Below are 26,880 nucleotides of genomic sequence, written 5' to 3'. Positions count from 1 at the left end.
GCTAATAACATACAGTTGGAAATGTTTTGGAATTGAATGAAATGCACACTTTCTGATGATTCATTTTAAAGCTCTGACTCATTTTCCTTCTTCTTCAAGCCTCAAATTTGACTCACTTGATATTCAAAATGCAGGTGATCATGATTAAGTTAAATTTGAGTCGTTTCTAAGTAAAAGATGTCTTGTTTAATATCAATTTCCTTTGGCTAGTATACTAAACAAGTCTTTAAACTATTAGGTTAAATTGTTAATTTTTTTTAAAATCTCGTTGATGTGATATTTTGAGAAGAAAAAAAACCCCTCACTTGGTCAATTAGTCATGTAACTAGAAAATGATATCATAATGAATTTGAATTTAATAAAAAATTGATGTTAGCAATTAAATTTAAATTTTAAAATCTGAAAAATAGAGGATTAAATTCTTGGAATAAAGATATAGGGATTAAATTTCAAAATTTTGAATAGTATATAAATTTATGGCATATTTTATCACTTAGATACTTATAGGTGTTTTAGGGTTAGAAGTGATACTTAAATTATCAATTTTGTCTTATTTTATCTTCAAAATTTTTATATCAAATAAAAACATGTCCTGTCAAGTTTTTTATTGGCTAGTGACTTGAGGTAAAATGAGACAAAATTGGTAATTTATTATTTAAAAAAAAAGTTCTGGAAAAGAAGGTATAATTTGAGGGGGGTTTTGATTTAAACCTTTTTAAAAAAATATTTTTTTTCCTTTTTGGTTAAATCACAATTTGGGGATAAAACTTCATAATTTTTTTTTATATTAGGGTCTGAACTTTCTTTTGATCCAAATTAAGTCTTGAATTTGATAATTGTTCCCGTGTCAGGTTTGAACTTGGCAACTTTTTTCACATTGAGACCTAAACTTTTTTTTATCCAAGTTAGACCCTAAACTTGGTAATTATTCCCACATTAAGCTTGAACTTACAATTGTTCTCACATTGGGGTTTGAATTTGAGGGTTTTCAAGGGCTAATTTAGATAAAAAAAGATTTCATGTCCCAATGTGAGAACATTTGTCAAGTTTAGTGCCTAACTTTGACAACAAAAAAAAAAAGCTCAAGCCCTAATATAGAAACAATTGTCAAGTTCATAACCAAACTTAGGCCCCATTCTTTAATGCTTCTCAGATGAACTTTTGGAATAAAAAGTGCTTTTCCTTAAAAGCATTAAAGAATAGAAATCATTTCAGAAAAAAATTCATTTAAAAACAAAACACTTTTTGGCATATGGAGAAGTTGAAAATTTTAACTTTTTCTTCAACCAAAAGTGTTTTTGACTTCTATTTACAATTTTAACATTTGTCTTCTCCCAACATTTTTAGTATTTATATTTGGAATATAAATATTATCCATTTTAAAACTTTAATCCAAATATATGTAATATTTTAATTTGTTAGGTTTATGTTTTCTATGTTATGTTAATATCTAATATGAGTTATATATTCAAATACATTTTATAAATAAAATAATACAAATGTGTTAAAAGCATTAATTAAAAATAAAAATAATTTTAAAATAATACAATTGTGTCAATATCTAATTACAAATATTTAATTATTATATTTAAATATAATTTATATATTCTAATTAAATTTAATAAATAATTAATATTAATTACTTAGAAATATTTAAAATTAATATTATATATTAAAATATTAACAATAAGTTATAATAAATTATTTTTATATTTCTGCTAAAATATCATAATATTAACTAATTTAAACATTATTTAAATACATATTTGTTACTTTATAATATCATGTCTAAAATAGACATTTTATTTCTCAAAAGTACTTTTTGACAGCAATACCAAACACTCAAATTTTTCAAAAGCACTTCTCAAAAGTACTCTTCAAAAGCAATGAAGAACTGACCTTTAAACAAAAAATAATAATAATTATACCCCAATATTAGAATAGTTGTCAGCCCTAAAATGTTATTTAACCTTTTTTTTTTTGAATTTGACACGTTACATTCTATTACTTCAAAAAAACCCCTAAATTTCTAGGTATGCGACTAAAGTTAATTTAATTAATAAAGATGAAGAAAAATATTGAAATTGAAATCTGACAAAGACTTTCATCCAAAGAATAGGATTTATTAGCTTCTACTTTCCTTCAACAAAATTAATAATAAATCCAATGCCCTTTGGAAAATGTAAATTGATTAGATAAGCAAAACTTGAACATAAGACAAAAGACAACATTTCTTAGAAGAAAAACCTTCTATTGTTAAATTATCGATTTTTTAAGAAAAATCGAAACCATTTATAAAATTAAATAAATAATTTTTGCTTAGAAAGAGAAAATAATGCTTATTTTTCTAACACGTGTTAGCTTTTAATTGGTTATCTATTTTAATAGACCTAATAGTTGACACTACGAAGGTATCGAAAAACAGCGCTTTAAGTACCAAATGACAAAAAAGAGAGGCTTAAGTACCAATTTGAAAAAGTAATATAATTTAAGTATCAAATCGCAAATAAACCAAAAATATTGTTATTTCTGACTAATCATCGTTTTTCAGTCAAAGAAAAACCGGTTGTTGAGCTTTATTTTAGTTTTCCAATGTTTTGTGCCAACCAAATTATCCAGAAATATATATTTTAAAAAAACAATTTTTTGTCACAAATGGGATTCTCTAATAATCCAATAATCAAAGAGTTTTAGAAGGAATATTCTGAGAGGTTATCGGTAGATCCGCAGCATATGATGCTATCAAACAACACAGTATAATGTACCCAGAAACACTCCCCACTTCCATCTCATAATTTTTTTTGAAGATTTGTTTCAACTGATAGATAACCCATAATTTTGGGACGCATAAAGTTGAAAAAAAGTTGAAACAAGGGGATCTAGAGAAGTGGACTTATTGTTTGAGGGCAAAAGCAATGAGCTTAACATGTAAGTTTTAAGCTTTTCATTGTTCGATTTTTTGCTATGTTTGTATTATTGTCGTTGACCTTCTCTGGATTATGCTTTTTTTTATTAGTCTGATTGTGTATTTCTGGGTTTTGTTCATATGTTCTCTTGTGCTGCTAAGATTATTTGTTTTTAGCCCCCCCCCCCTTTTTTTTTCTGGGATTTTCAGCTCATTGTTTAATATGTTCACAGATTAATCACTATCCTTTGCATTTATTCATTTGAATCAATAGTTTTGTGTTGTATTTTTTTTCATTAATATACTGTTAGACTGGTTTTTTTGATTCATTGACTTTTCATTTTTCCCCTTGTTATAGTGTTATAAGTTATAACCTATTATTATGCATAAATATGGTGAAAAAAAACCCTTTATAAGTACATTTTAATTTTATTGCTAAAAGCCTTCTGGTTGTAAATAAAGCATAATATATTGATGCCTGCATGTGCATTCTCCTCTGCTTCTACTAGTTTTATGATATTGCTAATGGTTGCCCCAAATCCCTATGGAGAAGTGATTACTCATATATATGTGTGTGTATGTAGCCATCAACTAAAAGATAATGATGATCCACTATTATAGTTATATGATAGATTCAAAACTAGCTTGCGGATTTTGCTTGTTCAGATTATGGCACTCTTTCTCCAAAATCTAATGAACTATAAGTGAATCACTTGTGTTAAATATTGGGGACAGGTTCGATGAGCGTTATATCTAGTTTTATCTTAGAAAGACTTTTTTGGTGCATAGTTTCTTTCATGTGTGTGCAATTGTATGACTATTATGTTAAGAATGGCATTTGGTATTCCGTTCTTAAGTAAACAATATGAATGACTCATTTGACGCTAGGAAACACTGCAGGCTTTGCCCCTCTCTTGTTTCTGTCATTCATTCTTGGGTGTGCTGCGAGGCCTTTCTATCCACTTCCTAGTAAAATATCCAATCAAAATAGACAGCCTATGCAAACTTCACGTCCGTATAATATCGCACATAGAGGTTCAAATGGAGAGATCCCTGAAGAAACGGCTGCTGCATACATGGTATGTTTGATTATACACCTTCTGCCTACTCTATATGCTTTCCCCTTTCTATAGTTTCTATAGTTCGACCCTTATTTTGGCTTTTCTTTTCTTTCTTTTTAATCTTTTATCTCTTCAAACACGAGAGTGTATAGCTTAGATTCGATGTTTATCGTTTTTTACAATTTAAAATCACTGATGTTATATGTACATTGAGTATATACTGCTTCTTGCAGAGAGCAATTGAAGAGGGTGCAGACTTTATAGAAACAGATATCCTATCATCTAAAGATGGTGTCCTTATATGTTTTCATGATGTTATCCTCGACCTGACAACTGATGTTGCTAATCACAAAGAGTTTGCAAATCGTAAAAGGACATACAATGTTCAAGGGTTCAACGTCACAGGCTTTTTTACTGGTATGGAAGCATACAATTTTTAGTCCTTTTTCTTCTTGCAATTGTGCCATAAAGATAAAAAAAATCCTGTAGATGGGCACTGTATTTAGTTTAACACCTTACGTTCACCGCAAATTCTGGATTTGTACTCTTAACTTACAAATAGTATGTTTCTTATCTAGCTAAGACCGACAAAATTTTCTTCATACATGCAGTTGACTTCACGCTAAAAGAATTAAAGAAGTTACGGGTGAAGCAACGGTACAATTTCCGGGATCAGCAGTATAATGGTTAGTTCCTTATTTATTTTATCTGTTTAGTTTTTTAAACTCTGTGTTCTAACATATAAAAAGGTCGGGGAACCATTTTTAATGTGAAATGGAATTAGCTACTCATTGCATCTTGCTGGCTGTTATTGCATGGTTACATGATTTACACTATTTCATATCTCAACTCCATATTATCAAGTTATGCTGTTAAGAAATTTTCTGATTTCGTTGATCTACATTGTTCATTACCAACTTTATGGCACTTGATTTTATTGATCTACTATGAAAGAAGGTAATTAATTTTCGAGGCTGATTATAGTGGTTGTTTTGTATTCAACAGGAAAGTTTTCCATTATTACTTTTGAGGAGTTCATTTCAATTGCACTGGATGCACCAAGAGTTGTTGGAATTTATCCCGAGATTAAAAATCCTGTGTTAATCAACCAGCATGTAAGTGCTGTTTTTTTTTGTGCTTTGCCTCCAGAGAAGAAGATAATTGACCAATGATCATTTGTTTTCAAACTGAACTGATTGCTCCTTCGTATTTTTTCTTAAAAAGCATGTGTTTCCTAGGATTCATATGATACCTCTTACGACCCTTGAACCATGGCTTTAACAATGTCAGTGAAAAGCTAAGAACTTATCTATCATTTTCCATTAGCAAACCACATGAAACTAGGGTTGGTTTGAAATCTGGTGAACTGTGTCGATTGACTGATACTTCCTATAAACTTTGATTCCCATGATTTTGAATCCATGCATTCAACAGGTAAAATGGCCGAATGGAAAGAGATTTGAGGACAAGTTTGTGGAGACACTTAGGAAGTATGGATATAAAGGTTCATACATGTCGAAAGATTGGTTAGAAAAGCCGATATTTATACAGTCCTTTGCACCAACTTCACTTGTGTACATATCAAATCTTACCAACTCGCCAAAGATCTTCTTGATCGATGATGTCACAATGCCAACTCAGGACACTAATCAGGTTTGTCCTGAATTCACTCTTTGTATCCCTCGAATGTAGATTTCATAAAAGGTTTAAATGGAAAGATGTTTTCCAGCATTGATCAGATTGTTTGCCCAATATATTATTGATTCGTTTACCATATGTAGTTGATCGAAAGAAATTTTCCATCCGATTGAACATGAACCATAGCAACTTGCTTTCACTATTAATTCTTTTCGGATTTTGGAATTCTAATGGAAGAAAATGCAATTCACATTGCAGTCATATTGGGAAATTACATCAGATCCTTATCTTGACTACATTAAGGAATATGTCGTCGGCATTGGACCTTGGAAAGATACGGTTGTTCCTGTAAAAAACAATTACTTACAACCACCAACAGATCTTGTTGCTCGAGCACATGCCCAGGATCTACAGGTACTTTCCCATCTATATAGCTTTTGATTGTCGGCATTGGTCGGTGATATCTAATACAGGCTAATAATACAGGTTCATCCGTACACATACCGCAATGAAAACATGTTTTTACACTTGGATTTCCATCAAGACCCGTACGTGGAATATGATTATTGGTTAAACAAGATCGGAGTTGATGGTCTATTTACGGATTTCACAGGGAGCCTCCATAATTTCCAGGAATGGACATCGCCTCTCTCACAAAAGGATAGTGACAATGCATCTAAATTGGTGGATAAAATTGCCTTGTTGATCTCTTCTTATAGGAAAGGATAGATTGTATCATATATTTATATCATCCTAAGAACATATCCATTGAGATTTATTCACTCCAAGGCATAATAAGCACATCTTAATTCAGGTTGAGTTTATGCACTGAAGTGTGTAAGTTTTAAGAAGTCCTCCTTTCGAATTTTCAATTTTTTTTTTCTGGAAAATGTATGTGATGACACTACTGAACATAGATATTACTCTCTAGGTTCATAAATAAAAATAATAATAAAAATAAATATTAAACACGTATTTGTATTCATAACTCACATGAGTCCTAGTTGAGCTATGGACAAACTATTCTTTTATGCAGGTCTAGTGAGAATGAAATCACAGTCTAGACTAATTATATTTTTCTAACCAATTGGCAAATAAGCATTTTTATTTTTTATTTTTATGAATGAGATAGAGAAAATATTTAGTAAAATAGAGGGTTGTCAATTATTTTACAAAATAGATCTCTTTCTATGGTTAATGGGAAGAAGTTGGAATAGAAAGGAGGGCTTTAGCTTCAACATATAATTTTTAAATAAAAGAATTTCATTCAATTTTTTTGTAGTTTTATAATTTTCATTATTTTGCTAACTTTATAGAAAAATTTATTTGGTTTCTCATCCTTTTAACTCTTAAATTTTATTATTTATCAAATCACCTCAAAATGGATGAAAAAATTAATATTTATTAACTTTGTTGACATTTACGATATCGTCACGTCAACAATTAATTAATTTTTATAAATTAAAAAATATTTTATAGTTTCTTTAAATAATGTTAATGATTTTTTTAAATATTAAAAAATAAATAATTGTTAATGTAATATCCATATGGCAATCCAAGTGTGTCGCATTAGTAAAGTGTAGCAAATTGTTAACTTTGTCATTCATTCTGGGTGATTTGACAAACAACGTAAATTTAATAACTAAAAGAAACGAGAAATTAAATAAAGGGTTGAAATAATTATTTTTTTTTGTAAAATTGGAGGGCCAAATAAGTCATTATGCATAGTATAAAAGACCCTCGAAGAATTTAAAAAGAAAAATACAATTGAGTTTCTCAAATTTTTGCATGTAATTGAATCCATAAACTTAAAATTTGATCAATCACCATTTTAATTAATGTTGACTATTACACCATCTTTGGTTGGAGGTAATGCAATAGCACTCCACTCTTATTCATTGAATAGTAAATTATTCATTTATTTGGTTGAACGTAATACTCATTCAATGGTCACCATTACTTCCTTATTACTTATCTTCATGTGATAGTTATTCTTTGATATCACCAAATAATGATTATTTCATGCAACATTGAATAATAAAACAATATTAATTTTCAAATTAGTCCTTTAAAACTTCGACTCGAGAAAATATAAAAATAAAATATTTGAAATATTTTAATATAATTTAATATTTTATTTCAAAATATAAATTAAAATAATATAATTAAATATAAAAATAATTATATTAAAATTTTATTAAATTATATATTTTTTTTATTAAATTATATTTAATAATAATTATATTAGAATATGAATACTATTACTGTTTTTCCCTTATGCTATTACAATATCTATTCCATTCACCAAACACAAGAATACTATTACGCTTTTATTCTATTTCATCCAACTAAACAATTGAATTACTAATTACAATTCTATTCCATTATAGCATTATTCAATTCTAGTGAACTAAACGTGCATTTCTAACGAAATTGCTTAAACTAATTAACATATGTTGATGTAAAAATTCGTATTTGCACCGATTATTGATGTGATAATTTACCGATTGATATACATAGTTTGATGTTCGAGGAAAAAGTTATATAATTTGATTCATTATAATGCTTATTTTTAATATAATTTATTCCAAATTTTGTGTATAATCAATATGATTAAAGCATTAAAATTTATGTTAAGATGTAAAATTAAATTATTTTTAATGATTTTTTATAATAATTTTTATGATTTTCTATGATTAAGAAAAGGTCATGTTACCGACATGAAACAGCACAGACCAATGAAAAACTGACAAGTGTAATAAAAATATTTTTCTGCCAAAAGAAAAAATATCTGAACGCCGCACCGTCTACATAAACCCGGAGGGTTTTACTCTTGAGAAACAAGTACAAGCGTCTCTCACTCTCTCTCACTTGCATCCCATACAACAGTCGGGTAAGCTTCCAAAAAGACATGAAACCCTCTTTTTTTATGGCTTTCACTATTGTTCATGTTTGATTTTGATCTATTGGTTCGATTGTTCTTTTGTTTATTTGAATAGGGTTTCTGTTGAATCTTGATTACTGTGTCGTTGAAAAGATGTTCCTTTTTTTTTTTTAAATTTCTTATAGTATCAGATTTGTGGTTTAATGTTTCGTTTTCTTATGTAATTATCTGCCTGGGTTGTTCTTGTTTGGTTCTTAAGATCATGAACGATTAGGTTTTTAGGGAGCTGATTGAAACTGTATGTTCTACTGTTTTTTTTTTTTTTTTTGACATTTGAGCTTGAAAAAGAAAGAGCATTTTCCCCCCAGAAAATCAAAGTAGTTTGTTTTTTGGGTTGTAAGAGTTATAAAGATAGAAATCAATACTAATAAAAAGTTTAAATCTTGTAAAAGTAGGTTCCTCTGTTGGAATGTTTTTAGAATTTACCCTATTATATTTGTCCGACCCGACACTGCTATGCTTAACTTTTTTCTATGTTTTATGATGTATTTGGAGGATTATACCTTTGTACTTATGTTCAGATATGTGTCAGATAAAAGCGTTTTAGGAAAAATAGTGTGTATAACATAGGGTTTTAGATTATTTTTTATCTTATTTGCTTGGCACCTTAAAATTAGTTGATGGCTCTTCCTTTTGCATGTGTTCACTGTTTAGAAGCAATCTTGTTGAAAGTATCCGGTTTTATTATAGTTTGTTAAGTTGTTTCTTGGGTATTTTTTCCCCCTCATTTTACTTTATCAGTTTCATTTTCTGAAAGTGAAATTTAATTTAATTTTTTGGTTTTCCTAGGTTGAAACAATGGCTTTTCTAAGTAAAATTGGGAATATGCTTAGGCAGACCTCGACCACACAGATCAATGCTCAGTTGTCTGCATCAAGTCCAAGCCTCTTTCAAGTGTTCCGGTGCATGTCGAACGCGCCGAGCTCGAAACTTTTTGTAGGAGGTGCATCCGAATTTTGTTTACATATTGAAGCAAGCAATTTTTTATTATGTGTTTTTCTTAGGGGTTCTTGTTAACTTTCTTTAATTGCAGGTATTTCATACCAAACGGATGACCAAGGTCTGAGAGAAGCTTTCAGCAAATATGGTGAAGTTATTGAAGGTATGCTGCAATGAATACATTCGCTTAATTCAATTTGCGTTTTTCATGAAGGGGGGTCAAAAAGTCTCTTGAGATGCTTAAATCTTACACTCGTGTCGATTTAAGTTTCTGAGTTTAAAGACATGTACTGTTAACATTAGATGCCCTTTATGAAATGTTCTGGAAATGAATGATTGTTTTTAACTGAGTTGTGTTTGTCTGGAAATGAACTTTGAATTTGCAGTTTGAGTTTGATTGTGGTTCACTGGTTTTGACTTTGTAAAAGAGTTGATTAATTTTGATCTTTTTGTAGCAAGAATAATCGTGGATCGAGAGACGGGCAGGTCTAGAGGATTTGGCTTTGTCACTTACACAAGTTCCGAGGATGCTTCAAGTGCACTTCAGGCCTTGGATGGACAGGTAATATAACGCTTCTAAGTATTTAGTTACTGAGGAATCACATTTTCCTTTGATCTTGGTAGTCTCCAAGTATCCACTGGTTGCTGCTTTGCACCTTATAGAATTCTGATATGTTTTACAGTAAGCATAGATGCATATAACCTTGTACAAAGAGATCAAAATTAGAATATGATATGCAAGTACTCCCCATTATGTAATCCTATGGGGCCTTTTGTTCTTCTCATGGTGCTCAAACTATGGTGAAGGCCTTTGCATTGTGTTGGTAAATTTCTCCTAGGCCCCATCCAGAAAATCTGAAGCAGAAATATATGATTTTATGTTGCTTCAACTTTTTGATTTTCTTGAAGTACACGTGTCTAATATCCATGTTTGAGTTTGACTCACGTTTGGACATGGGTAGGGGGATATGACCCTCAAAGTACCCTCCAAATACATGGTAATATTGAACATGCTCATGTTGAACTTGTATCAATATCCAACACTCGTACCCAAGCCGAGTACAATAGTATGACTCGGTCAATGAGTCTCTTGTTGCAGAGTTGTAGATTTGAACTTATTGCTTCTCAATATTTATATGTTAATATATACTGTCAGATTCACTCAATATCTCATAAAATAGTTTCTTCTCTATCATGGCCTTAGAGTTCATGATATAACTTGTGTTGCCTTTACACGTCTATCAGGATAATTTTCATGGTATTGTTGAACATACTTGTGTTAAATGCATACTGATATCCAACACTCGCACCCGTGCCGAATAACATAATATGACTTGGTCAATGTGCGTCTTGTTGCAGAGTTTTATCTCATAACATAGTTTCTTCTCTCTGGTGACCTTAGTGTTCATGATATAACCTGTGTTCCCTTGCCATCTATCAGGATAATTCTCATATTCGTAACTTACGAATAATTTTATATTAGAAAACTTTTAATGGTCTCAACTTATGAAATAATTTTCATGTCAAGACTCTTCATGGCCGTCAAGTAAGAGTAAACTATGCAACTGAGAGAGCTCCTCGTAACTTTGGGGGTGGCGGCTATGGAGGTGGTGGCTATGGCGGTGGTGGCTACGGCGGTGGTGGCTATGGAGGCGGTGGCTATGGAGGCGGTGGCTATGGTGGTGGTGGCTATGGCAGAAATGCTGCCCCCACTTCTGGAAATTATGGAGGTAATGTTGGATACGGTGGCAGTGTTAACTACGGAGGCCAGGGAAGCCATGGTGGTTTTGGTCAATCTGATGCAACCAATTACGAAAGTGGGAGTTTCAGCGTTGCTGGTGGCGGCGGCGGCATTGATGGTGTTGGTACTGGTGGTTCAGCTGGATTTGGAAGTCCTAATATGGGAATTGACAGTGGTGATCAATTCAGTAGTACCGAAGATGGCTTCAAGGAGGAAGAAGCATTCGACTCAAATGAGCCAATGAACGAAAACTTCCGAGATGAGGATGACGAGAATGGCAGTGATTTTGCCAAAAGGGCATGAACTAAATCTGTCTTTAGTAGTAAAATTGTTTTGGTTTTTAGTTATATTGTCATCACTTTTGAAACAAATTTTTATTTGATCAAATGACGTGAGCTATTGTCTTTGTAGAACTTTTAATACTTTCTTAAGTCTCCTTCCATGGAGAACTGAAATCCTTATGGAAAAAAAATAATTTTATATTCAGTTCCAAGTTGAGCTCAATTGGAAACCTGCTGCTTGAAGATTTCACCCCAAATTTGATTTTTGTACTTTTAAAGTTGAAATTAGATTTGAGATAAAATTTGAATTTTTTTTTAGTGCACTGCAGAAACAGATGAAGAGTCGTTTCCATTAACCTTGCCCGCCATATCAAATACCAACGGAGTCTCCTCTCTGGGACCAACCTGGCTACAAGCATTGGACGACCTTTAGAAACCCACTTTGCCCATTTTCTTCCTCTGAATTCTTTCCACTACCCAATAACCCACCCTCCTAGATCATACTCCATGCGACGGCCATCATTACCATTGGGAAGAAAGGAGAAAAGGGTCTCACAATGTTGTGTGGTTATTTGTTTCTTTTCCTTGCATGGCAAGGCAACCTTTGATGGGCAGATTTTGGCAATCCTGTGTTTAGACATCATCAGTAGCAGAGATATGAATCCCACCAACATCAACTCGGTTTCCCATTCTTTTTCTTCAGAGAAATGGAGTATTCTTTCAGCAGCAAAGGAAATGAAGACAATGACAGTGCAACAATAATTTTAATAACAAAAGGACATTGAACTTTTCCAGGTTATGTGAAGGTTGCTTTGCTGACCGCATTTTTTGTCTAATCGAGGACACCTTGAAATCTGTAATGTGAGCTTGGCATGAGTTCCATAGAAGGCAGATGCATGAGATAATAACATGACTCGATGCCAACTCTTCAAGGGATGAGAGATTGGGCAGCCACTCAGGCAAGGCTTCTAGTCAATCAAACCGCTCAATGCTTAACACTCTGATGGCAGTAAGGTTTTGAAGTTGATGAGGCAAAGACTTGAGTTTTCTCCATCCTATCAGATGTATATCTTGAATGCAGAGTGAGAGGTGTTTAATACAGGGAATTCCTCCAGTTCTTCCCAGAAACCACCCATCTTTAATGTCGTCAAGCAACTCAGGTTGGCGAGGCTGTCTTCCAGAATACTCCTAAAGTTTCGACACCAGCTTATGTTTAAATAAACAAGGGACCCCAAATGTTCTGGAAAGGATATAAGATTACCGGAACCGATACTGTCAATCTCCTAACACAAGTGTTGGATTGCAGTGAACTTGATAGTACACTACTTAAGCCTTCTTCACCAGATGCTGTCAAGTTCAATTCCTTGAGAGATGAGAGTTCATTGTTAACGGAAACCAAACTCAGATAAGGACAAAACCGTATGCTTAAGCTTTGGAGTTGCATACAAGTGGACAATCCATTTCCAGTCCACAGCAGTTCGCTGCAACTATCAAAACTGAGCAGCTCAAGGGATGAAATGTCACCCGTTATAGCAACATATTTCAACTTGGCACACCGGTGAACCAACAACTCTTTAAGACAAGCGAATCCATCCAGTCTAGGAATTTCACTCAGATGATCACAATCCTGTAGGATTATATGTTTCAGACAAATAGAAGTTGACAATGAATCTCCTATGTTGCTCAACTTTTTGCACCCCACAATTCAAAAACTTTGAAGTGATGTACATCTTCCCATGATCAGAAACCTTACCAGCTCATTGCAGCCGAAAACTTGTACAATTTCGAGGAGGGAAATCCCCTAAACTTGGAATGAAGCTTAATGCCCAGAGGAACCGGCATAGCATTGAAAGCTTTTTCTTTGATTATCGACCAACAGTCATCGTGTTCAATTCTTTGGAGTTGAAGCCCTTGCTGAGGAAGTACCTGCACTTTCAATGCCACAACTTCACTACGGGTTGTCACAATGATTTGGTTTCCCTTACTTTTATTAACACCTGCCAGGCAAGGCTTTAGATCTTCCCATTTCTCAACGCTACACACATCATCAACAACAGCAAGATAACTTTTTCCCTTTCAACTTCTTCTCAAGCATTTTAAGCATGGAGTTTTTATTACTTTGATTTATTGGAATGTTTTCATCAACAAAATGTTCCAACATCTGTCTCAAAATCCTTTTAACAAAATCATCGGACACGCAAATCCAAAATTTAACATTAAACTGTCATCTTACTTGAACATGATTGTACACTAGTTTTGCCACGGTGGTTTTCTCATTACATGCTATACCCACTCTTAAGTACAATTGAAACAAACAGATTATGTCCACTAATCGAAAGGTATGTTGGATTGGTAACTCGCACCCGTATCGTTAATGGCCTGCAAGTTTTTCAACATTTCATGGAAACAATGTCGGACGAACTCGTATCCTGTCGAGGAAAACAAATAGGTTATCCATTAATCACAATATCAACTGACCGGTTAAATATCAAACAGTTGATGTAGTGACGAATATATACCCATGTTGATCACTTGTACGCGTTGAGCTGCAAAATTGTACTGTCCATGGTAGTTTGCCGCAACATGTTTTAGACAATACTTATGGTGCGTGCAGCCCTAAAGGCTTCTCTGTCGTTCAATTGTGGCCAGTATTCCAGTTCCCTATCGGAAATGATGCATATATCGGGTTGAGGGAAAACATGCCTCCTCAACTTAGATAGAAAGAAATCTCAACCGTATGTTGATTCTCCCGACGTTATTGCGAAGGCAATCGACAAGATTTTCCAATTGTCATTCTTTGCCACAGCCAACAACAATCAATGGGTGTATCTCCCGTGCATAAAAGTACTGTCAATTTGTACCAGTGACTTACATATTGGGATGTTTGTTGACATTGCTTGAAAGTCTAGAAAAAATGATGGAACACTTGGCATCCACGGAGTAACTTATCGTTATAGTACGCATGCATCGTTTAGAGATCTGTTACACAACTTGGAACATACCTCTCCAAGACCCGAGACCACTGTCATAAATCGTTGTATGACGCGTCCCACCCATTATGCATCTTCTCCAATTTCTTCTGCTTTGCGATCCACACCTTACGGTACGACGGTGTGTAATTGAATTGACTACGAATATTTAAAATTAAAACAGGCACAACAACCCTGGGATTCGCTTTGACTATAGGTAGTATTATGTCTGCGATCATCTCTAAATCCAATTTCGGATGATCTTGTGAAATACCTGCAACACGAATACGTTAAAATAAGCAATTCATTGATCGTTATAATACAAAAAAGTCTTAATGCAGTATCCACAGCAACACACGTATGTGGAGCGCTATATTTCTTTATGATCCATAACCACGTCTTCTTCTTAATAGAAGTCATGATTTTTCATGCACATCTCGCATTGCGCACTTCGCTTCGAACTTATCAGATTGAGACTTAATAACGTGGAAGTTTACCCTGTTCTTGATGTTGTATCGCTTCACTGCAGAGACAAAACCATCTTTAGAAGAAAACTCATTTCCCACTTTTAAATCACCCGAATCCAACGAAGAACCCGCATGATCTAGTCTTCTGTGTGGTAGTTATGCAAACTCCAACGCATATTCTGCTGATAAGTCCACATTATGCATGTGGATTGGAGGTGAGTACGCCCTGAACCATAGATCTTCTTCGGCATCTTCTCCCAGACTTTCACTGTCCGAACCTCCATCTTCTGGTTTAGTTGGAATTAGCTCCGGTTCAAAAAATAATGCAATTTCTAATCCATCGACTGGATTGGATCGACATCAGATTCAGTGCCCTTTACATTCTCAACCCCACCATCTCCAGGGTTGGATGTCCCCTTGTCGCTGGACGTCGTAGGGAGTATATCATCTCTTCTTGTATAATTGTCGAAACAACCAAAATCAGCTGTTGATTGTAGATGCATGCAATATTGACAATGCACTAAAAACGGATGTAAAAAAAAACATTGAAAGCGCCTCCAGTAAGACGCATTTTCTTGCCACATCAGCTGAAAACGCGTCCAACTGGAAGCGCTTTCAACGCTTTCTTCTAACATGCACTGAAAAAGCGTTCTACGTAGAGCGCTTTCTCTCTAGGAATTTCAACTCCTAACTTTTAGCCAGTCAACCATCATATATCCCGAGATTCTCGGGATATATTTTCTGAACAAATCTCAATGTCCAAAAATAATGCACTGACATATTTAATCAAATCGAGTAGTTCGAGGTTTCAATTATGGTGTGAATTAAATTTTGCAATTCGAATAATTAGAATATACAATTGGTGTAAATACAATGCTTCTAAACATCAAATTAAATAATTATTCACTTTACATCTCAAAAAATATAAAAATTAATATATATAATTAAAAAATAAAAATATATATAAAAATAAAAGTAATTAAATATATATAAATTAAAAATTATTAAAAAATATAATAAAAACAAACCTTAAACCTTAAAAAATAAACCCTAACCCTACTTTAAAAACTCTCAACTCTAACCTTAACTTAAAAAAAAAAAACTTTAACCTAAAAAAGAGGAAAACACTTCCGGCTATAAATGTTTTTTGTAAATCACCTAGAAATGCTTCTTTCAGTAAAATCGGCCTAATCCCATAATTTTCAAAAAAAATTACCTAATTTGATAAAAAAAATTATTTTCGGCATTTTTGGAAAATTCTGTCGTATTTATCTTTCCAAAATGTATTTTCACTCACCTAAAATTTTAGGAAATAAAAATAATAAAGACAAATCATAAATTATTTAGCCATCTGAAAAGTCATAATAATCGACGGTTGATAATGGTTTGAATCCAGTTCCCCATCGACTGGTTCCTGCAAAAATTTAGCAAGCTTTACTAACAAAAAATCCCAAATCAAAATTAACCTGGAAAATCGAGAAAAGCTCCACCAAGATTCTAACTTTTTCCCAAATTTGACAATGGCCCAAAACCAAAGACCCAAATCCCTCCTTGATTCTTTGGGTGAAGAAATCATCAGAATCCTCACCCCCGTTTCAATCTGCATGCTTTTAGTCGTCCTTTTGGTCTCAATTCTTAACTCAAGTTCTTCACTTTCCGTAACTTCCTCAATTGCAACCATAGCTTACTCAGAAACCGGCTCAGATTCATCCTGGGACAAGTTCATAGGTGCCCTTTTGAATTCCTTAGTTTTTGTAGTTGTTGTCACTGTTGCTACCTTCATTTTGGTGCTCTTTTTTTACCTTAGATGCACTAAGTTCTTGAAAATCTATATGGGTTTTTCTTCTTTTGTGGTTTTGGGATTCATGGGTGGTGAAATTGCCTTGTTTTTGATTGAAGAATTCAGTGTTCCTGTTGATTGTATTACCTTTTTGGTGCTTCTCTTTAATTTTGCTGTTATTGGTGTTTTGGCTGTTTTTATGTCAAAAATGCCAATTATTGTGACTCAAGGCTACTTGGTTTTAATTGGAATGTTGGTTGCTTATTGGTTTACTCTTTTGCCTGAATGGACTACTTGGGTGTTATTGGTTGCAATGGCATTGTATGATCTTGCTGCTGTTTTATTGCCTGTTGGTCCTTTAAGGCTCCTTGTTGAGCTTGCTATGTCAAGGGATGAAGATATCCCAGCTTTGGTTTATGAGGCTAGGCCAGTTACACATCATGATTCTGCTTCAAGGCCAGTTCAAAGGCGGATCTGGAGAGAAAGGCAAAATGTTAGGCTAGATTCCGAGGACAGTTCAAGTTTGAATTCTGATTTGAATTCTACAGTCAGTATTGTTCAAAGTAGTCACAATGGCGCAAGAATTGCTAGAGTGGAAGAGGGACAGGTTTCAGAAAGGGATGCTGAGCTTTCAGCACCGTTGATTGATCGCAGAATGGATGCTCAAGACGGTATGTCAACTGAAAGTTTGATGCTAGAAGGTATGGGGTTAGGTTCGTCTGGTGCTATCAAGCTTGGATTAGGGGACTTCATCTTCTACAGTGTGTTAGTCGGTAGGGCAGCAATGTACGATTTTATGACAGTGTATGCATGTTATCTTGCAATTGTAGCTGGTTTGGGCATTACATTGGTGCTATTGGCATTGTATCAGAAAGCTCTACCGGCTCTTCCCGTGTCGATAGCACTCGGTGTGTTGTTTTATTTCTTAACAAGGTTCTTACTTGAAGTTTTCATTGTACAATGTTCTTTGAACCTTCTGATGTTTTAAATAATAAATGATCTCATGCTTTTAAATCATAGAATATAGGTACACTAAGGTCTTATGATTCATTTCCTTGATCATGATCTTTTCCATTATATGATTATACTATTTCCATTAAAGTTGGTGTAAAATGTTATGTTAAACTCTGTTTATCTATGATTTGGAGTTGGTATCTTTGTTTTATATTTGCAAAAGAGATGAAATGAATGCCATCTTTTTTAAGTACCTGTTTTCGATACATTTCGACATAAATATAGAGATATGATCCTCCCAAGGAAAAAAGAAACTTGGAAAAAGAAATGAAAAATATACTCGAATCCAAGTAACACCCAAACCAAAGTAAAATAGATTGCATCAAACATATACTCGAATCAAAATGATGCACTGGAAATTGCTGTAGTTAAGCATGCAAGTCTTATATGTATTAACTGCAAAATTTTCAGTTTCTCAAATTTCATCCATGGAAAACAATAGTCTTTGTGCATTTAGCAATACAGGAGATCCTTTCTTGGTTTTCTCCACAATTTGTTGTATCAATAGCTTCTCCATTTCATCATCATTATCACTACATTCATCTTCTCTAACATCAACATCAAGCAATTCTTGGACCCTTGAAGATTGATCTTCCGATATTCTTACCTGATCGTAAAATGTTTCATCTGATTTGTTTGCGTCATATTGATCACCCCAAGCCAGCTTTTCTCGATAAATATATAATGGTGTACCCTCTTCTTTTGCCTCTTCAAAAGCCTCGTTGTATGCATGATCTGGAGTTTCCCATGATAATTTTGGAACTTGAGGCTTCGATGTCCAATGGAGATCTTCATTTACCAGTGGACTCTCCGTTGTCAAATATTTCCATTTGTTGTTAGGATTCTTATGCTCTGATTCCATCAGTTTCACCTTCCTCTGACTGTTCTCTAGAGCTGTCTCGAGTTCTTGTACTCGATCTTCAAGTCTTGATCGAATAACTTCATGCAAACGCAAGGTTAACTCTCGGGGTGAGACTGCATAATTTCCGGAATGGGTAGTCGAGGTGCCGCTTCTATTTTCATTAGACATAGATTGGCCATGAGCTTGTCCTGAAACCATATCGGATCTCAGTTCACCTTCAGCAAAATCTGCTACAAAATCTGGGTCAATCTGCATGAATTTTAGCGTATTAATAGGATATCAAACAAACTTGCAGGGAAGGAAAAATAAATAAAGGCCAAAGCAAACAACTAAGTAGAGTCATCTTCATACTCAGTATCCATCACATGATCGAACATGGGTACGGGGTGTGATTCTCCAAATATATGAGAAACTTAAATATACCCGAATGTTTGGTCATCTGATTCTCCAACATATTAGGTAGTAGTCGAAGCTGGCCAATATATAAAACTTAAAAATATGCGAACATGGTAGATATGGGTCGATTTTCCAAATATATGGAAAATATTCAAAAAGTTAAGCATACCCATATCTAACACCCACTCCCGAATCTGAGTTCTTCAACTTCCTAGTTTAGTTGCTAGCTTCAAACAAGCAAATCAAATGACCAAATATTCAAGTTTACAAGATTTGAAAATGAACCAATGTTTTAAAAACCAAACCATAGGTCAAACCTGGTCAACCAGTTACACCAATTGAACAAGTTGTTGTATTAAAAATTATTTATATTAAAATACTTAATTTTAATACTAAATAAGAATTAATATAACGGATATTTAATTAATGTATTTTACTAAATGATAAAAATTTTAATATAAATTAAAGGGGTCAAATATCTTAATCCCATCACATACCATAACTTTTTTCTTAAGAAAAGTTTGAAACCAGTTTTTCCCTCTTTTTATTGGTTCAATCGGTTCTTAATTGATTCAAAGGATTAGCGGTTGGCTGGTATATTCAGATCGGATGAACTACCGGTTCCCAGTTTAAAAGGTTCAACCGGCCACTCTGATACGGTTTTTACAACACTGGATTCAACATATTAGATAGTGATCTTCAGTAAACAGGAGGATTTCTATTGAATGAACTGAGAAAATGCAATGAATAAAAAGAATTCATTAAACATCTATAAAGCTCCATAGGAATGCTATGATAAACTCAAGCTTACCTCACCAAGATCGGGCAGTCTTTGCTCAAGATTCAATACATTCATGTTTAGACCCAACCTCTCAAGTTCAGCTTCAAGTTCGGCTTCAATTTTACTCATCGACTCTGGACTTTCCTCTACCTTTTGATGATGTGATTCTTTACCATCAAATCTTGTTAAATTATCTGTATTCTGTTCAAGGGGAGACGAATTCATTGCCCTGTCAGGACAGGAATTGTCACATGCCTCTTGTGATTCATAATTCTCATTAGCTAGCTCCTTTACTGTCAATGAATCTTTCATCTCGAGTTCCTCTTGAAGATCTTGAACCAAGTTCTCAGTTTGCTTTAGCAACCCTCTCAGTTTCTCAACTTCCCTTTTATTTCCAATGTAAGAACATATTATTCCAATAGATATCCCGAGACAAAACAGAACAGCTCGATCATGACGACCTGTTTTATATAAAAAGATTAGTGATGCAATTTGTTAGCCTACAAGAGAAAAATCACGAGTATAAGGAATGGAATAGTGTTAAAACGAATGCATCGAATATAACAAGCGACATATATACTATTGTTTCCAGTGCAATGGAGAAATCGAGACATATTTATATGCAGAGTTGAGAACATGACAAAACAAATAAATTAAATTAACATCAAGCTTAAGCTTCTATCATGAATAGTGGATTTCTGAAAAGAACTTACAAGATGCATAAAAACAAATAAATCGTTCAAGAGGCTTAAACATCCTATTGACTCTTCATGTTTCTCAAATAACCAATGTCCTAGAGATTTCCAATGAACAAAACACATACCTGCATCTAATACATGCTCCCAAGTCCAAGTAAACATACAAGTATAAGAAACCGTTTCTAAGGCAGTTTAACTCATTATAAAGATGGAGGAAAAGGTAATCAATTCAACATCTTATTCTCTTTCTATGTTGAACTCTGAGAGATCCAACTAATTGCTAAAATATTTTACCACCCCAATATGCCTTCACTGACCTCCCCTACCGGAAAATAGTGACAATCAAAAAGAAAAGAATGGCGATGCTCCTGGGATTTCGCTGTAATCATATTCATATCTGAAAATATGATGCTAGATTGCTTGTACTCTTTATTTACCCTATGGTGAATATGTATTTTTTGTTTACTGTTTTTTACAGTTTCTGGCACATTTAGCAAGAAAACAAATTTGGAAACAGAAAAGTAGCATTCAATAATAAGAACAGATTCTTATAGTATCAATATAATAGGTAAAGCAAAATTGGAAAAACAATGTAAGACCAGTACCCCATTGTGCATGAAACTGCTTTTCAGTATTGATTTTGCAAGGAATGCTCGGTCTTCCATCGCACTCATTTCCGCTCTTAAACTTCAACTTCTCGGGGAGATCAGAGGAATCAATTTTTGGCAGAGGAGGATCCGCATATACGTATCTGTTCTTTTCAAAAGTGGCTAGATTATGCAGCTTACTGTCCCAGGTCCCATTTGATCCAGTAGAAAAATCACCACTTGTTCTGTTGATTATTCGGCTTCCGTCAGTTATCAACAATGGTCTCAAGATCGGTGTTGTTGGTGATGGAAGGCAGCTAAGTACATACTCCTCCATTTTAACATGTTGCATATGTAGTTGAGCCATGAGGCAACTATCTAAGGAACTCAGCGGTTTAAGTGAACGTCCATGCGAATATTTAGCTTTAAGAGAGCTTCTTTTGTGCATAGGCTCGTTAAAAGAGTCGATTCTAGCAATAGAAGCTTTAGCAGAATCACTACCACAATCAGCAATCAGCTCCTTTCCACATTGATTTTCTCTTAGGCTTTCATTTGTCAACAATCCCGGTGATAAACTTCCCGAGCTTCCAATCTTTTCACTATTGAATCCACTAGCAGAATCAATTTCTGCAGCTGAAGCCACATTTAGTCCATAAACATCTGATATTTTCCTATCAGAAACATCTTCCCGGAGTTTCCTTATCATAGCAAATTTGTGGACCAGATCCTTTCCTGTTACAACCTTCCCAATCCCAGAATCCACAGAAGAAACCTTGGGAAAACCATCCCTATCTGTTGTAAGATTTTGCCAATATTTAGCAAAATATCCAGCTGCTGCTGCTGCAGCTACTGCAACAAACCACGAATCCATTTCTGCTCGTTCACGGAAATTTCAGAAACCACCCGAGCTCATCACCGCAAAGATTTAACCTCATTTCAATCCTCAACATCCAAAGCCTCAAAGCAACAATTCCCATGAACCCCAACTTGGAAAAACTTAAGGTCTCACAACTTAAACAGCTTCTAGCACTTTAACACACTTCAACACAAAAAAATAAACTAACTAGGGATCAAAACATTGAAACCATCTCAAATTACAAACCTGACGCCTGAATCAACCACGACAGATTTCTCCTTCGTCTCCCTGAATCTAAGTTCTCATAAAACACAAAGCAATGTGCAAAAAAGCTAAGATAAAAAATTCCAGAAATTTAACAAAGCAAATTGATACCAAATCAACCAAATAGAAAACTGAAACTATAAGCAATCAAACACTAAATCATAAACAAAAGCAACCTAAATAACTGTCAACCCCTCCCCACCCCCACCCCCCAAAAAAAAAATTCAACTGGAAGAAAATAAAAGAACACAAAATCCAATTTATTAACACAAACAGCTTGGACGTTACAAACAAGAACAACCTCAAAAGAAACACCCAGTTCTGAAAACGATGTGAAAATCCTAAGTTTACCCATTTGAAATCAATCTAAGAACTGCACAAACCAATCAACAAAGAACCCATTTGAACCCAAAATGAAGCTGATAACATGGACTAAAAAGAAAGGGTCTTTACCTCTTTTCTTCAATGTTTTGTGAGAATCAGATTGAGTTTTAAAGCAAAATCTAGCAGACCCAAGTTTCAAAAGGAGAAGTATCTCTTATTGTTGAACCTTTAAGATTGGATTCCTTTGAAGAATAAGACCCTTTGCTCTGTTATCTCTAAACAAGGCTACATTCACCTGTATACGTTGCTGTATCAAATTCTCTATTTTCTAGCTTTTCTTTTTTCACAATAAAAACAAGGGGGTTTTCAACAAATGAATAAATAAATATTACTGTTGTTTTTTATTTTAAAAAAATTATCTTTTTTAAAAGATAAAATAAAATTTCGACTCTAACTTTATTTTTTGTGGACTTAACTGACCCGAGCAAAGCCACTTTCATGTAATTTCCAATTATGTCTAAAAAGTGGATCAATTTTATTTATTTTTTCCTTTTTTTAGGGTTTTTGAATACTTTTTTATTTTTAGGGTTTTTGTATTTTTAATGGTCAGGGAATTTTATTCATAGCCTCATGGCTCATAGGAGAGATCGAACAGTGTTTACATTGGTTATATTGTATATTTATATAATTTTTAACAAATTAATAGTTAATTATATATAAATTTATTTACTTATCTCATATTTTTACTTTTTTATATTTTGATTATTTTTTTATTTTATATCCCACCTTACAGAATCTAAGAAAGTGGAAAACTAGAAGACGGCGGCCAGAAATGGCCGGCAAAGCTATATATTTAAATATAATATAGTTATAAGAACTAAGAGTATATTATTTTCAAAAAAATAATAATATTTTTTTAAATTTCACTTGAAATATTTGTTGACCAGAAAATAAGAACATATTTATCACGATATATTAAAAATAATTTATTTATAACTTATATTAAAAAATTATCATATATCTTTTTTTATTAATTTTTTAAAATTTAAAGATATATTTCATCACTCTATTAAATTTAAACATATTATGGGATTTGCCTCGTATTTATTGGATATTCTGCGGGCACTTAGGAAGATTTTTGACGGTTTAACGAAGAAGAGGTAAAACAAAGACGACGTCGGACGTGAGGACAAGCGACTTTGTAACGACGTGACGAAACCCCAAACGTACGTGGCGTTGACGTCGTGACGAGCATGCATGGGATGTCACAACATTTCTCCAAGTTATGCAGTCACGTTTTAGACTTCAAGTAGGACTGCTTCTCCCAATTGGACTCTGATTACTCCAGGGATATTTTAGTATGATTAGACCTCTAATCTTAGTTTTTTTTGAAGAGGTTTTGTATCATGTTTTGATATGCCAATCAGTAAAGACTTTTCTTTAAGGGCGGCAAGATATAATCATATATGAGTTTTGGTGAGAATTTTGTGATAACTATGGAGAGAATTTTGTTCTTGAGTTAAGATTTTGTTCTCGGGGTTTGAGTAATGTACGTTTAGTACATTTAAGTTTATTTTCTCTATATTGTACTATCGTTTGATTTATCATGAAGTGGAAAGTCGAAGCCTTCTATATTCGTGGTTTTTTATCTCTCTTTGAGGATTTTACACGTAAATATTTACGTGTTTGATCTTCTCTACTTTACTTGTTCATTACTTATACAAGTTGATTCCCAACACATAATTCATTCTCAAAACTATGATATTATAAAATCATACTAACAAGAAAAACACTTAAGTCTCTTACAAACACTTTTCCCTTTAACAAATTATAAGTTATAAAAAATTTTAGAAAATTATCAAATGCATTTATAAAAAAATAAAAATAAGATTTTCACAACTTCTAAAATATTTAAGAATTGAGTTCCACGTAAAATAGTAAAATGCTTATAAATAAATAATTTATATTTTTAGTTGTTTTATTTACTCATTTCATATAAAGATAATAAAAGATGAAAACAAGGTTATATTAATATTCAGTTTTATTTTAAAAATTAAAAGTAATTTTTCTTAACTAGAGTTAATTAGAAAATAATTTTTAATCAAATTACTATAATACCAACTTAATCAAACCCAATAATATAAATTATAAAAGCATTCCTTCTTATTTGATTCAAATAATTTGGTGGGAGACAATGTCAACTATCTAACCTAACCCAAGGCCTAAGGGTCCCCAATTTCTATTATTAAATATCTTTCTTTTTTTTAAAAGAAAAAAAGAAAAATTGGCATGTGAAATATTGAGGTGGGGACAATGATTTTATTTTTATTTATAGAATTTTAAACTAAATTTCATTTTCCCATTGGCCTTTGTTTTATCTTTTTGCAAATTGCAAAAGGTGTGGATTTGAAAAGAAAAAAAACTTTCCAAAATTCTAAAAAGATATCTAAAATTCAATTTGATACATAAAAAGAGATCATAAATTCAGAAAGCTTTGCTCTTTAATATGATGCTTCTATACAAGAAAGGATAATAAAATGTTTGTTTGGTGGATGGGATTGTAGAAAATCTAATTCCACCAACCAATTTTTCCTCTAACCTTTCAATAAAATAATCAATGAAACTGATTTTAAATAAATTTCTCTATTTTGGAAAAAGATTTAAATAAAATAGTCATGAAAATTTGTACAATTAATCTATTAGTACAAACAAACTAAAAATTGGAATAAAGTGTAGAACTAAACGATCATTGCCAATTAAGAACAGAAACAAATTAGGAAAAAAGACCCTTTTGGTCCCTTTCAATTTCGATATTAAGCAAATTAGTCCCTCTCAAATAAATTAAAGTGATTTAATTCCTATTAATTTCGAAAGTGGATAATTAAGAACAATTAATCACATCATTAATGTTTTTCGTCATAACTTTGATTGGTATAATAACAAAGTTTGCACATCCTGACGATTTGTCTTGATTTAACAAATTTATCTCTCAACATTTGTGTAAATGCATAAATGTAGAGGCTAATTTGCTTTTTTTTAGAATTAAGACCGAATTGACAAAATAAGTAAACATTGAGGGCTAAATTTGTTGTTATACCAATAAAAATTATGTACAATTGACGGAATATATTAACATCATGATTAATAGTCATTAGTTGCTCACTTTTGAAATTTGCAGGAATTAAATTGTTTCGGTTTTTTAAAGGGACGAATTTGCTAAATTTCGAACTTGAGAGAGACTAGAAAAATATTTTTACCAACAAACTAATCAACCGAACTAAAACCCGCGTAAAATGAAACTCGAAAACCCACCTTCTGAATCTTGAATCTGAATGCCGGAGATCTAAGGACTCTACTTTTTTTCAACTATACCAAAACTCATTGACTAGGTATATTATTTAATTGTAGTTTAAATGCAAAGTTTCGGTAATTATGTCTGGATTTGACCTAGATGAAAATATATTATGTTATCCCAAGTTTGTTTTGGTTGTCTTTAAAAAGAATATAATTAAATATATTGTATGAAAAGTAATTTATTAATTAAAATTAAGTTAAAGCAAGATAAAGTTCTACTTATAAAATTTTTATTTAATACATTATATAAATCGAACTGAGGCTTTTTTTTAATTTACATATTTAATTACAAGTATAAATCATAAATAATATAGATGATCAATTAGAACTAGATCAATTTAATAGAAAGCATTACGGATTAAAAATCAAAATATATCTAAATTAGATTAAAATAAATCTAAACGGAACTCACACATACTAAAATTTAAACCCATCTAACTTAGATACTCACGGTTAAAGGTTTCAATTTTTGCAAACAATGTCAACGCTTTATTGACATTTGCATATGGTGAGACTTAAACCTAAAATAATCATAGATGATGCTTGACTCACCCTTCTGTCTAAGATGATGTATCATTCCTCAGTTTCACCTAGATGAAGCTTCTTCGTTGCCACCTTTATTGACATCACATTCCTTTCTTGAACCTTCCTTTTAGGATTGAAAGGGTGGTCTATCCGTCTTTCATGCCTATTATCTCATGTTAATTATGCCTCACACTACTATTTAGCTATTGCCTCATCCATCAAGATTTTTGTTTTTGGCGTGACTGGTTAATGAATTGTTTGAGATCTTCTCTTCTTACAGCTCCAATAATAGCACCTTTAAGATAGACATTTTTTTATGTCCCCCTTTATTGTGGAACTGACATTTGTTCGTTGATTAGTCTTTATGGGCATTTGGTGGCATTGGTAGAGGGGTTCCAATATCCCCTCTTACCATTAATTTCCTTCTTTTGCGAATTTATATTTTAATCTCTTAACTCATCTTAAAGGAATTACTACACTTTGATAGATAATTC

The 26,880-nt window shown here is 32.9% G+C and overlaps 4 protein-coding genes across 5 annotated transcripts; 3 read left to right on the top strand and 1 right to left on the bottom strand.

The window, feature by feature from the left end:
* The first annotated feature begins 2,573 nt into the window (after positions 1-2,573).
* LOC105788126 (glycerophosphodiester phosphodiesterase GDPD5) lies at positions 2,574-6,575 on the top strand. Of its 2 annotated transcripts, none has more exons than XM_012614865.2 (8): positions 2,574-2,928; positions 3,806-3,984; positions 4,200-4,383; positions 4,578-4,652; positions 4,972-5,081; positions 5,401-5,619; positions 5,863-6,018; positions 6,091-6,575. In XM_012614865.2, exons 1-8 carry the CDS (start codon positions 2,916-2,918, stop codon positions 6,331-6,333), a joined length of 1,179 nt encoding a protein of 392 aa, XP_012470319.1. In that variant the 5' UTR covers positions 2,574-2,915; the 3' UTR covers positions 6,334-6,575. The 2 variants fall into 2 exon arrangements, with proteins under 2 accessions (XP_012470319.1, XP_052489966.1); XM_052634006.1 differs by having other exon boundaries at positions 2,590-2,928; positions 3,794-3,984.
* Positions 6,576-8,387: 1,812 nt separating this feature from the next.
* On the top strand, positions 8,388-11,714 carry LOC105788143 (glycine-rich RNA-binding protein 2, mitochondrial). The gene is made up of 5 exons (XM_012614893.2): positions 8,388-8,497; positions 9,338-9,491; positions 9,582-9,650; positions 9,943-10,049; positions 11,016-11,714. The coding sequence occupies exons 2-5, from the start codon at positions 9,347-9,349 to the stop codon at positions 11,529-11,531; spliced, it is 837 nt and encodes a 278-aa protein (XP_012470347.1). The 5' UTR covers positions 8,388-8,497; positions 9,338-9,346; the 3' UTR covers positions 11,532-11,714.
* Positions 11,715-16,320: 4,606 nt separating this feature from the next.
* On the top strand, positions 16,321-17,747 carry LOC105788183 (presenilin-like protein At2g29900). Its single transcript, XM_012614949.2, has one exon. It carries the CDS (start codon positions 16,466-16,468, stop codon positions 17,711-17,713), a length of 1,248 nt encoding a protein of 415 aa, XP_012470403.1. The 5' UTR covers positions 16,321-16,465; the 3' UTR covers positions 17,714-17,747.
* Positions 17,748-18,098: 351 nt separating this feature from the next.
* On the bottom strand, positions 18,099-22,863 carry LOC105788170 (hypothetical protein). Its single transcript, XM_012614928.2, has 4 exons — positions 22,637-22,863; positions 21,082-22,213; positions 19,809-20,239; positions 18,099-18,850 (listed from the first exon to the last, which is right to left on the bottom strand). The coding sequence occupies exons 2-4, from the start codon at positions 21,932-21,934 to the stop codon at positions 18,155-18,157; spliced, it is 1,980 nt and encodes a 659-aa protein (XP_012470382.1). The 5' UTR covers positions 21,935-22,213; positions 22,637-22,863; the 3' UTR covers positions 18,099-18,154.
* Positions 22,864-26,880: the final 4,017 nt, after the last annotated feature.

The sequence above is a fragment of the Gossypium raimondii genome, chromosome 7, assembly GCF_025698545.1.
Source record: "Gossypium raimondii isolate GPD5lz chromosome 7, ASM2569854v1, whole genome shotgun sequence".
NCBI lineage: Eukaryota > Viridiplantae > Streptophyta > Magnoliopsida > Malvales > Malvaceae > Gossypium > Gossypium raimondii.
The sequence above is the reverse complement of the archived record's forward strand: the minus strand, read 5'-3'. Positions and strand labels throughout refer to the sequence as shown.

Coding starts and splice junctions, on each gene's coding strand:
- LOC105788143 (XM_012614893.2), top strand. CDS start 9,347: ATGGCTTTTCTAAGTAAAATTGGGAATATGCTTAGGCAGACCTCGACC. Junction 9,651..9,942: donor ATATGGTGAAGTTATTGAAG/GTATGCTGCAAT, acceptor ATCTTTTTGTAG/CAAGAATAATCGTGGATCGA. Junction 10,050..11,015: donor TTCAGGCCTTGGATGGACAG/GTAATATAACGC, acceptor TTTCATGTCAAG/ACTCTTCATGGCCGTCAAGT.
- LOC105788170 (XM_012614928.2), bottom strand. CDS start 21,934: ATGGATTCGTGGTTTGTTGCAGTAGCTGCAGCAGCAGCAGCTGGATAT. Junction 20,240..21,081: donor GCAGTTTCATGCACAATGGG/GTACTGGTCTTA, acceptor TATATAAAACAG/GTCGTCATGATCGAGCTGTT. Junction 18,851..19,808: donor GACTGCCCGATCTTGGTGAG/GTAAGCTTGAGT, acceptor AAATTCATGCAG/ATTGACCCAGATTTTGTAGC.
- LOC105788183 (XM_012614949.2), top strand. CDS start 16,466: ATGGCCCAAAACCAAAGACCCAAATCCCTCCTTGATTCTTTGGGTGAA.
- LOC105788126 (XM_012614865.2), top strand. Junction 4,384..4,577: donor CGTCACAGGCTTTTTTACTG/GTATGGAAGCAT, acceptor TCATACATGCAG/TTGACTTCACGCTAAAAGAA. Junction 5,082..5,400: donor CTGTGTTAATCAACCAGCAT/GTAAGTGCTGTT, acceptor TGCATTCAACAG/GTAAAATGGCCGAATGGAAA.